The 15,861-nt window shown below is 42.5% G+C and overlaps 1 protein-coding gene across 3 annotated transcripts in view; it reads left to right on the top strand.

Moving 5' to 3' along the window:
* Nucleotides 1-633: 633 nt before the first annotated feature.
* The window catches only part of SMARCAL1 (SWI/SNF related, matrix associated, actin dependent regulator of chromatin, subfamily a like 1), an 85,171-nt gene continuing 69,943 nt past the window's right edge, over nt 634-15,861 (top strand). Inside the window, exons 1-5 of one of the 3 annotated variants that reach the window (XM_031958082.1) lie at nt 634-839; nt 6,462-7,340; nt 7,835-7,885; nt 10,560-10,802; nt 12,262-12,312. In XM_031958082.1, the coding sequence (XP_031813942.1) occupies nt 6,512-7,340; nt 7,835-7,885; nt 10,560-10,802; nt 12,262-12,312 (1,174 nt within the window). In that variant the 5' untranslated portion in view covers nt 634-839; nt 6,462-6,511. Of the gene's footprint in view, nt 840-883; nt 907-4,086; nt 4,161-6,461; nt 7,341-7,834; nt 7,886-10,559; nt 10,803-12,261; nt 12,313-15,861 lie in introns of those variants that run through there. The other 2 variants (XM_031958083.1, XM_031958081.1) reach the window with 2 other exon arrangements.

Here is a 15,861-nt window from a genome sequence, read left to right as displayed (position 1 = left end):
ATCTTGGGGAAATCACTTAATTTCTCAGGACTCAGTTTCCCCATCTGTAAAATAAGGGGGTCTGATTGGTGGCTTAATGGAGCTAGAATAAAAGGATTCCGCTTCCTATCTTAGCTCTACCCTACTACCTGCACCTGCATGACTTTGGGGGAAATCACTCCAATTCTCAGGACTCAGTTTCCCCATCTGTAAAATGGGTGGCTTCTAGGACCCCTTCCAAGTCCAAATTTACGGTCCTGCGAACCCCCAAAGCCCGCCTTACACAGATGACTACCGATGTAGAACCGGAAGGGACTTCGGACGTCAGTGTCCAATCTCTTACTTTACAAATGGGGAAACTGAGGACCGAGAGTTTAAATTAAATTAAATTAAATTTTGCACTACGGTCGGATCTGCCTCCAATCTCAAACTAACGCACTCCTCGACAAACCCGGCTGTGACCGACGGTGGGCGTACTGGCGACAAAGTCAAGGTTTCTACTTTGAAGTAGTTACGAGCTCCCAAGCTGCACGGACTATAACTCCCGACATGCAACACTGCGCCGTCCCCCCCGATCGGGACGCTACGCCTCTCTCCTGCCCAGTCGTGCCAGAACTCCAAATCCCAGAATTCCTTGCCCGTTTTCGCGGCGTCTCGCTCCCACAGTTAGCCTGCGCTCCGGACCGCGCTGGCTCCTGGGAGGTGTAGTTCTTCAGTACTCTGCGCCAGACGGGCAGGCGGATGGGGTTGAGGCTCTGGGCAGGGTCGGGGCAAATAAACCGGGGAAGTTGGGCATCTGCGGTGATGAAGTAACGAAACTGGGCGCCTTGCGGTAATGGAGCGGCGGAGCTGAGCATCAGGTACCGGGCAGCTGAAGGCCGGGCCTAGGGGGTCACGGAGGACTCCAGGCAACGAGCGAGGAGCGGGGTCAGACACCGGATATAATATCATTCTGGACCCACCCAAGAGAGGAGGGGGTGGGAAGTGGAGAGTGGAGCAGACCAACTGCGGGGGGAGGGGGGGAGGTTGCATCCCAAGGAGGGCGGGGCGGGAGGCTGGAAAAGTCCCCAGGGCGTTAGCAGAGTCGGGGCTCCCGGTCTCCTGGCGGCCAGCGAGGCTGCCGCGGGTCTCCGGGCAGGTTTCCCGCGGGGTCGTTAGGGTTAGAGGCTAGAGGTCAAACCCTCGCGATGCGCTGGAATAACTGGGCAAGAAATAACTGGGGCTCGCAGTCTCCTTGTAGGGCCGAGGCGGGGCCTCCCAGTAGGAAGCAGCCCCCAGGTCCGCGCTTGTGCCCCAAGGGTTGGGGCTCCTTTTTCGGAGGGGGCGAATAATGGGCTCCCGCGGAGGGCCGCGCCCCTTTTAGCCCTCCCGCGGGGAACAGACTGGCTCGTAGAATTATCTTGTGCTAACAGAGCTGTCCCGATGCCTACCGTTACTTTGTATGGTTGGCGACTGCAGAGTTTCTCTTGCATAAAAACAGGCCCGTCGGCTCACTTACTGGCGGCCTAGGTAGCAGATTTTATCCTGGGCCCACTCCCCTAAGGGTCCTACCTCTCCCTTTGTTACTTGCGAGCTCCGCTGGGGAATTTAATCGCCCAGGCCTAGAATAAAGCCTCACCTCTTAACCGGAAGAGGATTTGAGCCTGTGAATTCTTTTTTTTATAGTAACTTTTTATTGACAGAACCCATGCCTGGGTAATTTTTTACAACATTATCCCTTGCACTCACTTCTGTTCCAATTTTCCCCTCCCTCCCTCCACCTCCTCCCCTAGATGGCAAGCAGTCCTATACATGTTAAATAAATTACAGTATATCCTAGATACAATGTATGTGTGCAGAACCAAACAGTTCTCTTGTTGCACAGGGAGAATTGGATTCAGAAGGTAAAAATAACCCGGGAGGAAAAACAAAACTGCAAACAGTTTACATTCATTTCCCAGTGCTCTTTCTTTGGGTGTGGCTGCTTCTGTCCATCCTTGAGCAATTGAAACTGACTTAGGTTTCTTTGTCAAAGAAATCCACTTCCATCAAATTACATCCTCATACAGTATCGTTGTTGACATATATAATGATCTCCTGGTCCTGCTCATTTCACTCAGCGTCAGTTCATATAAGTCTCTCCAGGCCTCTCTGTATTCATCCTGCTGGTCATTTCTTACAGAACAATAATATTCCATAATATTCATATACCACAATTTATTCAGCCATTCTCCAACTGATGGGCAGCCACTCAGTTTCCAGTTTCTGGCCACTACAAAGAGGGCAGCCACAAACATTCATGCACATACAGGTCCCTTTCCCTTCTTTAGTATCTCCATGGGGTATAAGCCCAGTAGTAGCAGTGCTGGGTCAAAGAGTATGCACAGTTTGATAACTTTTTGGGCATAATTCCAGATTGCTCTCCAGAATGGTTGGATTTGTTCACAGCTCCACCAACAATGTATCAGTGTCCCAGTTTTCCCGCATCCCCTCCAACAATCATCATTATTTTTTCCTGTCATCTTAGCCAATCTGACAGAACCTATGAATTCTTAATCTGTGACCCCCCCATCCCACCCCCACCTTCATGACTTTTTGTACCTCGTCAGTAGAAAGAGGGGTTGGGACTCCTTCCATTTAGAAATAGATGAGACTGGTCTCCCTTGAGCCTTTCAGGGGCCTAGTCCCTGGTTTCACACCCTCAAACCTCATTCCCACAGGTAGGGGCAGAGACAATAACTCTACCACAGAGTCAATGGATCAACAACATTAGGAGGAAGAGAGAAGAGACTTTCAAGTTATTAGGTTTCTAGATTTAAAGCTGAAAAGGATCTTTGTAGCCAATATCTTGTCCCAGCAACACACACACATGTTATACAGGTGTAGAAACTTGAATTTGAGCCAAGGACCTTTATTCCAATCTGATTCTTTTGTTCCTGTACCATACTAATCCATCTATCTAATACTCTCCCCATGCCAACCCTTTTCCCATTTTACAGATGGAGAAACTAAGGCTCACAGAGAGGAACCTAGTTAATAATAGACAAGTCACGTGACCTTATAGAATTATAAGATTTAGAGTTGTAAGGACCTTAGAGTCACATATTCCAGCCCTCTCATTTTATAAATAAGGAACTGAGGCCCCGAAGTTAAGTGGCTGGCCCAGATAGTGATTATAGAATTTGTCTGAGACATAGTACCTGTCCTTAAAGAATTTACAACGTGGAAAAATGCTTTAGATAATTGTATATCTGGGGGAGGAGGTGGGAGAAAGAGGGGAAAAATTGGAATAAGAGGTTTGGCAATTGTCAGTGCTGTAAAGTTACCCATACATATAACCTGCAAATAAAAGGCTATTAAATAAAATAAAAGAAAAAGAAAAGAAAAGATAATTGTATAAATATGTATACATATATTGGATTTAACATATATTTTAACTATATTGGTTTACCTGCCACCTAGGGGAATGAGTGGGGGGAAAGGAGGGAAAATTTGGAATGAAAGGTTTTGCAAGGGTCAGTGTTGAAAAATTACCCATGCATATGTTTTGTAACTAAAAAGCTTTAATAAAAAAAAAAGAAAGAAAGAAATGCTTCATCCAAGGTGATAGATTATTAAGTCCCCTTCCCTAGATTTGTGAGCATAAGTGGAGGACATGAATCTATGCCTCTTGACTCCAAGACCAAGGCACATTGTATGTATGCTAAGAAGGATGAGGTTTTGTTGTTTTTAAAATTGTTTTCCTGTTTGACATCAGAAAGTGATACCATGATTTGCAAATGAATTGGATTTAACTGAGGGAAGGTTGTACAAGTCACCTGCCTCATTTTCGTCTCCAGAGCCATCTGGGTCCATTAACAAGGTGATGATCAGGACCACTAAAGATGGCCCTGGATGCAGTGGGAGGAGATTAAAGCTAAATAATGAAGTGAGGGATCATGATTAGAGGAAGGGTAGCTAGAACTAGAGTCCAGGAGCTGGAATTGGCTATCCTTTGGAAACTTGTATGAAACAAAAGTACCTTGCTTTGCATATAAGAAGCGTACTTCCTCTTTTTCTCACTCTTCTTTGGCTTCCTAGAGGTAGAAGATGCCAAGTAAGGACTTATAAAACCCATTTCACTTCCCTTTTTTAAATGCAGATGTGTGCCTCTGGCCAAGGGAGCCGTTTTGGACAGAAGGGTTGTGGTCTCTCCCCCCAAGGTAATTTCTTTGACCAGAGATACTGAATGAGGAGAAACCAGGTCCTTAAAGAAGAGGAGAGGCTAAATACAATGGTTTGATTCTTGAAATGCCTTCAGAACTTTGCTGCTGTGGTATCTCTGAGGGCTGCACTGGGCCATTGACGCTGGTACCCACGTCTCAGCAGAACTCTGTGGGTGTGTGTTTTGCTTGCCTGGAATGATGTCCAAGTAGTTTTATATATTGACCAGCCCGGTGCCACATACAGAGATTTGATTTATTTAGCGATGCCTGATGTTGAAAGGATTGAATGAGGATGTGTTAATTTTGTCTGTAATTGATCTAGATGCTCATTTATTTTTGGCTCCTCTAGGTTGGAAACAGGCTTTTTCAGCAGATGTTAGGCCGGGGTGTGTTGTCTTTTCACTACTTCAGTCTAATCTCTTATCCTTTTCAGCTTAAAATGCCTTCTCTCTCCTTATCTGGTGATTCTCCATTATGTAGCCCAACTTCTCCAGTGCCTCTAGTGGATTAAGTGAATGCAGTTCATCCAGCCTTTATTAAGCATCTGCTGTGTGCTAGTCATTGGTTTTGGAAAGCCAAGAGGAAATTGTAGCTGTTTTAGTGGATCCTACTTGCTACTGAAAAGATGTAACATGAATGAGCTGAAAGAGTGCATGAATGAGAAAGAATCTTTTTAGCACTTTGTGTCAGATGTAGTGATAAGTTTGGGAGTCCCAAAACAAAAAGACAGTATTTGTCTTCTGGGATCTTTTATTCCTGGGGAGGTGGGATCTCTAGGGAGTGGTGGCTTGGAGCTGGTGTTTTGGCCTGGGAAGTCACTGGGGAAGGAAAGGGGAGAGGGGAGTTCTTTGAAGTCTTTGTAGTTGAATTGATTTGATTACTGCTATGGGCTGGGTCCACCATGGGAGAGGCTTCCTGTAGGAGTTGGTGCTTGCGCTGATTTTTGAAGGCTTTCACTAGCAAGAGGGGGGTGCATTGCATATGTAGGTGACCATGAATGCAAAGACACAAAGATGGGAAACAGAAAATAGAATGTCATGTTATGCCCCATATGGAGAACAGCTAGCAGGCCGATTTATATGGAATAGAATTGTAAAGATGAATGAGAGCCAGATTACTGACTTTGGAAGAATTTTACTAGCTGACATTTACATAGAGCTTTTAAAGTTTGCAAAGGATTTTACATAAATTATCTCATTGGAGTCTCACAACAACTGAGGGGGTCTTTGGTTCAGCAAACATTAGATGCAGAGCTGGGGAAGTGTAATATTTAGATTAGTTCCTTCCCTGTCTTCATGGAGCTTACAGTCTCCTGAGGAAGCAGTGAAAGACCAACACAGATGACCAGAAAACACCGTGCACTGTGTGGGGATTAAAGTATCCAGCCCACAGTAAGAGATGGAGGCAGAGCTCTGAGCCAGTAGCACTGTAGGGGACTCCGGATCTTCCTTTCTACCTGAGATTCCTCCAGCATCTTATTTTTATAAAGCTTGAAGTTGAACATTCAAAAGAGACTAGAAAATAGAGAATCCCATTGGTGATAAGCAAAAGCTATCACCAATTTATCGGGCCAAGAAGCAGTGCATCTACTAGAAGTGGTATGTCGGCCTCAGGCTGGGCAAAGCATGGAGCGTCTCCACTGATTAAGGGGTCATAAGAGGATCATAAGCTTGTTTTGGATAAGAGAGTGGTCCAGAGGTACAAAAATGAGTTGGAGGATTTTCCATATAATTGAGTCATCTCAGCCACGCTGACCTTGGTCACCGTGACAAGGAAAACAAGGATGCTAGTTCACTTCCAGTGATTAAGCAAGTGAATTTACAATCTGCAGCTCAAGTTCTAGAGCCTGATGCTCAGAACTTATAATCACTACTTCTATGGAATCTTATTAAATTGATTAATACCAATTGGAATAGAGTAGGGTTCCAAATGAATTGCTTCTTGCAACTGAAAAATAATCTAGCATATATACACACATTAGGATCTGTAACCCTGTGTTATATACATACATCATTAGAATTCCAAAAGAAATATATATATCAGTTTACATGTATACTAGATTGCTTGCCATCCTGGGGAGCGGGAAGGGAAAAAAAATACGGAAATCAAAGTCTTATGAAAGTAAATGTTGAAAAACTATCTTTACATGTAATTGGGAAAAAATACTATTAAGTGGGAAATAAAAAAGGAATGTATGTCCATTCCTTCTCATTTTAAGATTCCCTCAGACAAGAGACCATGGGTCTAGCAGATGGACAAGGTTTAATGCTTATTTTTGAACCCTTTTTCCTCCAACAGGTTTTTCATCATTTTCCCATCATCACATCACATTCACACATCACGTTAAGATGTCCCCAGGCCTCACTGAAGAACAGAAGAAAAAGATAGAAGAAAATAGACAGAAAGCTCTTGCTCGAAGAGCTGAGAAATTAGCCCAGCAAAGTAAAAACACAGCCTCAGGCCCCTCTGTCCCTGGGACAGTCCACCAGTCCAATCACAGACATTCGGGTGGCCCAAAGACCTTACCAGGAGAGACTTCTCATTCAGGCCGCCTTGCTATTAGTTCCAGTCCACAGAATCCCTGTGTCTCAGGCACTGAAGTTCACCCAAATGCGCTGGAGCCAAGGATAGTAACACGAGGGAAGCTAGAGGTCAGTTCAGCTGGTCCGGTTCACATTTCAAATCCAAAGAATGTCCATAAGATCTCTCATCCTCTAGCACAGAACTCTCTAAAGAACAAGCAGAATGCTGGTAAACTAGCTCAGGGTCCTTTGTGCGTCTTTCACAAGTCCAAGCCTACATCACCCACTTCTGATCATGGACCTTTGGGTGAACCAGGGCCCTCACAGGACTTTCAGGCTGCTGCTACTTTTGATCAGGTGAATGACCGTGGAAGACAGTTGCTCAGCATCACTGGGAGCCCCTCCACCTCTCATCCTGAATGTCAGGAAATAATTGCACACTCCAGTTCTTTCTCTAACAACTCTTCGGACTCACAGAGATATCTCGAGAAGAAGAATGGAAAACTTCAACAAGCTCTCCAGGCTTCTCCTCGGAAAGCATTCAACTCTCAGAGAGGAAAATGCACAAAGAAGGGAGAAGACCGTTTCCAGGTGGAGATTGGATATAATTCAGAGCTCCTTGCTGTGTTTAAGAGTCTGCCCAGCAGAAAGTATGGTAAATGACATGCTGACCTTTTTTACAGATGGGTTTTCTTCCATTTATCTGCCATTTTGGCTGTTCATTGCATCTCTCAAGGGTCAGTTTTTGTAACTGCTCTGCAATCCACTCTTGACCCCCTACTTTTGCATCCTTGGCATGTGCCTTATAGGCTACTTCCTTAATGAGCTTTTAAATCTGTGAACTACGAAACAGCCTTATGGAGGTGACTTTGCCCTCAGAATTGGAAGGTCTGGGTTCTAGGCCCATTTCTACCACCCTACACAAAGCTTGTCATCTTCCTGGTCCTGTTTCTTCATCCTAAATATGGAATAAAAAATTGTCCCTCTACATATTTGCAATTCACTTCTTAGGAAGTGTGAGTCACCAAGAGAGCTCCTTGGTAAAACATTTTGAACTCTGGCTGAAAGGCTATTTGTAAGTACAAATGATTGTAATGACAGTAATTATCCTCATCATGGTCCTATTAAGTGGTTTCTGCTTCATTTCAGATCCTGCTACTAAAATGTGGGATTTCAGCCTAAAAGACTACAAGCCTCTGAGTAAGTAAACAGGTCACCCTCCTTGGTTATTAGAGAGTCGTTGCCATATTTGCTTGTCATCTTTCATTGTTTCTCCTTCCCTTTCCCCATGGCAGGGTCCTCGGGGGACTGCTGATTTGTATGGAGACCCCATGTGGGGTTATTGTGGGTAGAGATACAGGGCCACTTGGGTCAAACCTGGCTGCTAGGGCAAGGGGTCAGCTGAGTGCAGAATAATGACAGAACAATTAGTGTGGCTGTAATGAAAAACTATGTATTCCAGGTTCTAAACCTGCTCTTGTGGCTTATCAGTTATCAACGTCCTTGAATCTCACTTTCCTTGTCAGAAAGTGATGGGATTCAATCACTTCAAGAGGCAGTCTGGGGAAATGGAGAGTGTGCTTAGATGGAGGCTGCCTAGGGAGCGAAATAGCGCACTCTGACTTTAGTCAGAGGAGCTGGGTTTGGATCTCAGCTCTGACCTTTCCTTCCTGTGTGACTGGGTAAATCACTTATCCTTTCTGAAACATTTCTTCATCTGTAAAAGGGCAGCATGGTGTTCCATGGACATCTCATTGTGGACCACCAATTAACATCAGTGACATTATGTGATTTTATTTATTTATTTGTTAAATGTTTCCCAGTTACATTTTTAATGTGGTTCTGTCCCACTGGGGAGACACTGAGTTTGACACCTCTGGATTACATGTTCTCTGATTATAAAATGCTATATGTCAATCTGGCAGCACCCTGAGTATATTTTGGCTATACAACTAAACTGCAATGTTGGATTACTGGATCCCATAGAGATAAGGTTTGGGTGGTAACTGGAAGGCAATATGTAGAGTAATAATATAAACAAATATATATTATTTACATTTGGAATCAAAAGATCCAGAATACTGGGCCTTTCACTTATTTACCTGGGTGAACTTGGAGAGTCATTCATTTCTCCCTAAATTCTAGGATTCCTATGATAGGAACAGATCCAATGGTGACCAAATAGAATGTCTCAAGATCAGTCCATTTCTGTCCTGGAGCCTTCCTTCTCTTCCCCAGGTGTAGGCTATGCTCAGGCAGCAACACCATTACTTTCCCCCTTCGGAACCCATCTGTTACTGTCTAGTGGCGGGAAGAGCAGCCCCTCCAGGGTCCCTCCTCCCTAAACTACCCCCTTGCTAGGGCTACTACAATTCATGGAGTTAGAATGAGCTTGAAATCAACAACTCCACTCCTGATGAGCTGGAGCACCATCTAGCCTGACCATCAGTCCTAAGTCTTACTCTCTTCTCTGCCTTTCTCCCCAGGTACTCTCATCTTAGCCACTTAAATAATGTGCATAGGGAGGTGAGGGGGATCCCTGAGTCCCCCAAACAAAAGGACTGCCTCATTGTGGAGATGCTAAGTACAGGGCCAGGCTCAGATTCATCTTTTTGGATCTTTTTTTTTTTTTTTTTTTTTTTGCAGCATGACAAATGTGGAAATATGTTTAGAAGAATTGCATAAGTTTAATCTATATCAAATTACTTGCTGTCTAGGGGAAGAAGGAAAGGGGAGGGAGAAACATTTGGAACACAAGGTTTTATAGAGGTGAATGTTGAAAACTATCTTGGCATATATTTTGAAAATAAATGATAGGAATTTATGGCTCATAGAGCCTCTAACATCCTTAGGGTTTCTGGACCTTTCCATCCACCCAAAAGCTGCACATTTAGAATATAAACTTCTTTATAAAGAGTTTTTTTAATAATAGCTTTTTATTTTCAAAATATATGCCAAGATAGTTTTCAACATTCACCTCTATAAAACCTTGTGTTCCAAATGTTTCTCCCTCCCCTTTCCTTCTTCCCCTAGACAGCAAGTAATTTGATATAAATTAAACTTATGCAATTCTTCTAAACATATTTCCACATTTGTCATGCTGCAAAAAAAAAAAAAAAAAAAGATCCAAAAAAGAAAAAATGAGAAAAAAACATGCAAACAAAGAACAATAAAGAAGGTGAAAATACTATGTTGTGATCCACATTCAGTCCCCATAGTTCTCTCTCTGTGTGCAGATGGCTCTTTACATCATAAATCCTTTGGAATTGGCCTGAATCATCTCATTGTGGAAAAGAGTCACGTCCATCAGAATTGATCATTGTATAATCTTTTTGTTGCTGTGTATAATGTTCTCTTGGTTCTACTCACTTCACTTAGCATCAGTTCATGTAAGTTTCTCCAGGCCTTTCTGAAATCATCCTGCTGATCATTTCTTATAGAACAATAATACTCTATTACAAAATGTAAACTTCTTGAAAATTAAGACAGTCTAGCTTTTTCTATTTGTATCTCTAGTTTAGCACTTGGCACATAGCAAATGCCCTTTTTGATCAGTTCCTTTTTTTGCCCGTGTAGTTAAACACATCTGACAGCTGCTTCCTGTTTCATCTTCCCCTCTCCTCCCTTTTTCTTCTAAATACACTTATTTAGTCTATATGTATAAATATATAGACTATATATAAATATATACATATATTATATGTAAATATATACAAATATACATATATTATGTATGTGTATATATATACATATCTATTAATTTATATATATGTGTGTATATATATACACACATATACATATACATATACATATACATATACAGCCTCCTTTTGCTATTCAAGAGTTGGCTACAGCACTGTTTCTTTCCTTGCAGTGAAAGCTGTCCAGGACCTTCATACAATCACCTTGCAACCCCTGGAAGGATCTGATACCACTGCTTCTGCAGGGTCCGGGCTCACCGGTGAAGTGCCTTTACAGCAGCTCCAACCCCCCGGCAAGGTCCCTGCCAGTATGAAAGGCCGATGTGTGCTCGTCTCCCGAACTCGCTTTGAGGCAGACATTGGCTTTGATGAAGATCTGATTGCAGTATTTAAGCGGATGGATTCCAGGAATTATGGCAAGTTTGCAGATTTAACTAGGTGACGTGGAGGCAGCAGAGTGGGCCCCCTCTGTTAAGTTTGACCTTCCCTCTCGTTGAATGTCCTAATGGTACCAGGCTGCTAGAACCTGCTGCCTCTCCTCCTTTTACCTCTGGAAGCCTTGCTCAGATCCCTCCAGACGGACAGGATGTAGGGCAGCTTACAGCAGGCTTTGGAACTCCCATCAAATAAGCCCCAGAACCTCCCTCAGGCCCTGGGCTGCATCTCCCAACTCATTATCGAGCTCTCACCTAAATCCCCCCAGCTTTCCATTCAGTCCGGCCTCCCTGATCGAGGCCCAGTGGGACCAGGGAACAGCTGGTTACAGTCTCCTGTAATCCTTCAGGGACTTGAAGATAATTAATTCTTCCTGCAGCTCATTCCATAGGTTAAATAATATCAGTTGTACTTGATTTTTCACAGCCAGCTTTTAGTCTTGCAGGTGAAAAACAGCACATCAGAATCCTGGGTTTCTAGGCTGACATCTCAGCTCAGACCCATTGGCTTTTAAAAATCACTTAGATCTCCCAGGCCTTTGTTTCCTTCCCTCTTTGAGAAAAAAAGGGTTAGAGTCCCTTATTCAGCAAACAGACAAACCACAAAAGCAAGCAGCATATCTAACCCAGTGCTTTATTATTGCTTTGAGCGAATGAGGGGAGAATTCCATAGAAATTGGAAGATTGGCTGGATTCGTGATCAGCTTTCATACAATATCTCAAATGAGGGTTTGAGGGCATCTCCAATAAGAGCCTTCATTCTTTTCTGAGAGCTCGGATGCATTCATTTTTAATTCAGCAGTTCCAGCTCAGTCGTGGGTTTTGTTTTGGTTTTTGTTTATCTTTGAAAGGCGAATATGAATCATCTTCCCGTGTCATTGTCTTTGTGTTTGAAATGATGCTGCTTACACACTGATTGCTATTTTTTGAAATTGCTGAAAATAGACAGCATGGCACCTCACACCTTGCCTTGAGTGTGATAGGAACTCAGTAAATCTCTGTTGAAATTAATACTCCTTCCTGTATTTCATATTTACAAAGACTGTCTCTGGACTTTGGCACCTAGCAGCCGGCATTCATTAAATATTTGTCACATCACATCAAGTATCTGTGCCATCACTTTCCTTCTTGACATTTATTTGCAGCAGTCCAAAGCTCATCATTTTTTGTTTGTTTGTTTTAAGGAAGCTGTGCTTTTCTTTTGGCACAGATCTTCCAATCATCTTCCTTTGTTTCACCATTATTTGGGTATGTGACCAAGATCAATTAGTTTTAGCTTAGATTTGTGGGCCCAAGATCCTTTGGGTGTCTCTCTCTGGGATGTCAGCCACTAAGGGTTTGGACCGTTGTTGGCTCTCTGAGGAGCATCCTGGTCTGGTGGGGAGAGCTTTGAAGGATATGTTAAAGAGGCTTTGACTTTGGTTTGTTTTTTCTTTTGCAGATATGAAGACCCGGAACTGGAATTTTCATTTGAAAGATCACACAAGACTAAGTGAGATGCCCAAGTGGCTGACTTAATATTGTTAATTCATTTGAAAGTTGTTGGTTTTTTGTTGTTTAATTTATCTCACCTTTGACACCCTTGGTGGAGGACAGGAGGGGCTGCACAAGTGAAATTGGGGCACCTTTCTTTCTCCCAAGTATTTGTCTTAGGTTCATAGATTTAAATCTAGAAGGGACCCCAGGATCCTCTAGTCCCATCCCATTATTTATAGATAAGGAAGCAGACTTAAATGTCAAGGTCACATTGGTTGGAAGTAGCCAAACTGGGGCTTCAATCCTAGCCTCATTTATAGCCGTGACTAGGAAAGAGACATCCCTTTTTTCTCTGTAACCATCAGGAAGCAGTTGTAAGATTTTGGCAATCCAGACTTGGTTGCCAAAGAACTTTCAGCACTTTCACCAAATGCATCAGTGGTTGGACTTGGGGGGTGTTTACCTTGTTGATGACCAAGGACATTATGAGGATGTTACCTTAACTTGCATGTGAACTGGATTTAAGTGAGACCCAGCTGCCTACAGCTGTGGGAGGAAAGGCGTTGCATTTGGAGTTCAAGAGCCTGAGTTAGAATTCTAGCTCTGGTCCTTGCTAGCTGTGTGACCATAGACACATTGCTTTTACTCTCTCTGAGACTCATCCTGAGGATAAAAATCTTTGTACTACCTCATAGGGTGTTTTTGTTTTTTAAAGAAAATGTAAATCTTAGAAACTCAAATAACTATTAGTCACTTTTCTTACATGTGTGAGCTTTGAGTGAGTTTTTTGTTTTTCTTGGGTCTCCATTTCTTCATTTGCAAAATGAAGGGTTTGGACTTTCACTAAAGTCTCTAATAGTTCTAAATCTATGGATTTTCTTACACCCTATTATCAGCTGACTAAGGAAGATTGTGGTTTTTCTTTTTTTGTGAAAGGCTTTCTCAAGCAAACGATTGGAGGCTCTTTCGGAATTTAGATTCTGAGATTGTGCACAATATGCTGAGCCCTGCATCAGATGGAGAATCTGCACCCAGGGACCTTGGCCATCTTGGTAGACAGAAATGGAATCAATCAGGCAAGGGAGGGTACAATGGTGTTGCTTTCATGCAAAGGTCACTAACTTTAAGGAGAACAAGTAATTGACAGTTGATCATTATTTTTATATTTTGCCCCATCTGGCTATAGGAATGAAAGCTAATTTCACCTGTAAGAGGGAAAGTTGGCTAAACTTTATCCTTTCCTTGGGAATCTATTCCAAAGCTTGTTATTTCTTCTCACCAAGAAGAAAAAAGGTGGGACCAGTCCTGGATTCAGAATCAGCAAACTTGGTTCTAGTCTCATCTCTGCCCTTTGTTTAGCTGTGTGACCATGAACAAGTTCTTGACCCCCTCTGACCCTCCTTTTTAAATCTGTAAAATGGGATTATTAATCCGTGTACCAGCTGCCTTCTTCACCTGTCATTACAAGGGATAGTAGAAGTGATAGATGTAAAAGTGTCTTGTAACCCTACAAGACTCTGTGTCATCTTATAATTGTTTCTGTTAGTCATTTTAATCATTTATCTTTATCTCCAAGTCCCAAATAATTAAGATTCTACTGTGGTTTGTTCTACTGACAGCATTGGTTATGCTTGGAGTGAATCCTGTCACTTCCCCAGGCCAATGGGAGGACTCATGTATTAGCAGCAAGTTTGTCCGTGGACATAACTCAGACAAGAGATCTGGAGCTTGAGATGTGGACACCTAGTTTTACCTAGTTTACTTAGGCCATAGCACAAACCTATATTTTCTTGCAGCCATTCTTCTTATGCTACCTAAGCGGCCAAGTAATCAATGGGGGAGTCCTCTGGACCTCCCTTTTCCTCTCTTTAAGTGGAAAGGTCCCTTGTCTCTACCTAATCTCATAGGGATGTCAATAAAGTGTCAGTGAAATACATTTAGCCTCTTCGTAGAAAGGATCCCTCTAAATAGCAAGATCAAATTGTATTATAAAATATTTAGTGTCCATAGGCAGACTGAAACCAAAAGGTGACCTGATGGCCATAGCAGTGTTACTGTCCTCTGACCACAGGCACTTGAGACTTCTGTGGAATCCTGAGCCAAGGACAGATTTAAATGTCAGATGAATGGCTTCTCTTTGATGGGATATAGCCAGCCATTGAGTTCTTCTGTCTAGCTCTTTGGCTATTTTTAAAGAAGTGGAAGCAATTTTTTATAGATGAGCTCAGCTACGTCCTAGGATAAAGATGATTGATTCTTCCTGGGGTTCCAAGAAGGGAAGAGCTTGTTCAAAGCCCTTCAGCAAGTTAAAGGCAGAGCTGAGGGTAGAACCCCTCCCCAACTAGAACTCGGGGTCTTACCTGGCACTTGGTAAAAGAAGGTGTAAGCCAGAGAAGGTTGAAAATTGGTCTTGATGGTGAGGAGAGAAAATGCCGAGCCATCCTTGCTGGCTTCTGACATGCCTGGAATCCTCAAGTCATTAAATTTCTACCTCTGGATCTCACTCACCTTTTCTATAAAATAAGATGATTGCTTTAGGAAATCATTGTGTTCAAGGACTCCTGGGGCAAACTAACGTCTATTAGTCCTTTACATGTAATGATTCATTAGAACATGGGAGTATGTTGAAAACAATTCTGGATTCATTGATGTCAGGAAACTGGGTTCAAATTCCAGCTCTGCCATTTTACAATCTTCATGACTTTGGGGAAATTATTTCACTTCTATAGTCCTCATTTTCAATTAGAGCAATAATGTCAAATTCAAAAAGAAATGGATCTCTGCAGGCTGCACGTTGATTAGAAAACCATAGGTTAACATTAGGTTAATTTATAGATTAATTTTTATTTATTTTGGTAACACTTCCCATATATATTTTAATTTAACTCAGTAGTACTGGGAAGTTTGGGGGTTGCAACCCCTAAACAAGAGGGCCTTTCAGGTCCTTCCTGTAGAACAGACTGGCAAAAGAAGATTGCCCAAAGCTGGTTTTTTGTATGGCTTTTATGATTTAAAAAAAAAAAAAGTTTTATTGTGTTAAACAATGTAAGAAAAACTATTCTTAGCTTGCTGGCCATACAGAAATATGCAACAGACTGTAGTTGGTCCCCCCCAGGCCATAGTTTGCTGTCCTTTGCTCTTACTGATGAGGATATCAATGAACTCTGTGACAGATTGCTTTTAGAGGAAACATTTCTCTTTTATGACTTTTAAGGGACTTGAAATGAGGATTGCACTGTGGATTTTGCTCTAGTATGGAGCAGGACCATCCCTTTCAGGTATTGATTTCCTTTTGTCAGATACTGTTTGGAAACATTTGGCTCAACCAAAAACCTCTTTCACAAAAATGACCATCAAATAGTTCCCATTTATCAGAAAGCTCACTATCATCATTTTCCCAGAGAAAAGACAGTGGAGATAAGTCAACAAGCCAGAAATAGACATTTTCCTCAATGGTACATTAAAGTAGTTGGGAGCTTTTATTATGGAGAGGATGGTTGAAGAGATCTGGGTGCCAAAATATTATGCTTATGAAGCACCATCCTTCTAGCCAGACAGATCATCA

The sequence above is a fragment of the Sarcophilus harrisii genome, chromosome 3 (genome assembly GCF_902635505.1).
Source record: "Sarcophilus harrisii chromosome 3, mSarHar1.11, whole genome shotgun sequence".
In the NCBI taxonomy this organism is placed as follows: domain Eukaryota; kingdom Metazoa; phylum Chordata; class Mammalia; order Dasyuromorphia; family Dasyuridae; genus Sarcophilus; species Sarcophilus harrisii.
The sequence above is the reverse complement of the archived record's forward strand: the minus strand, read 5'-3'. Positions and strand labels throughout refer to the sequence as shown.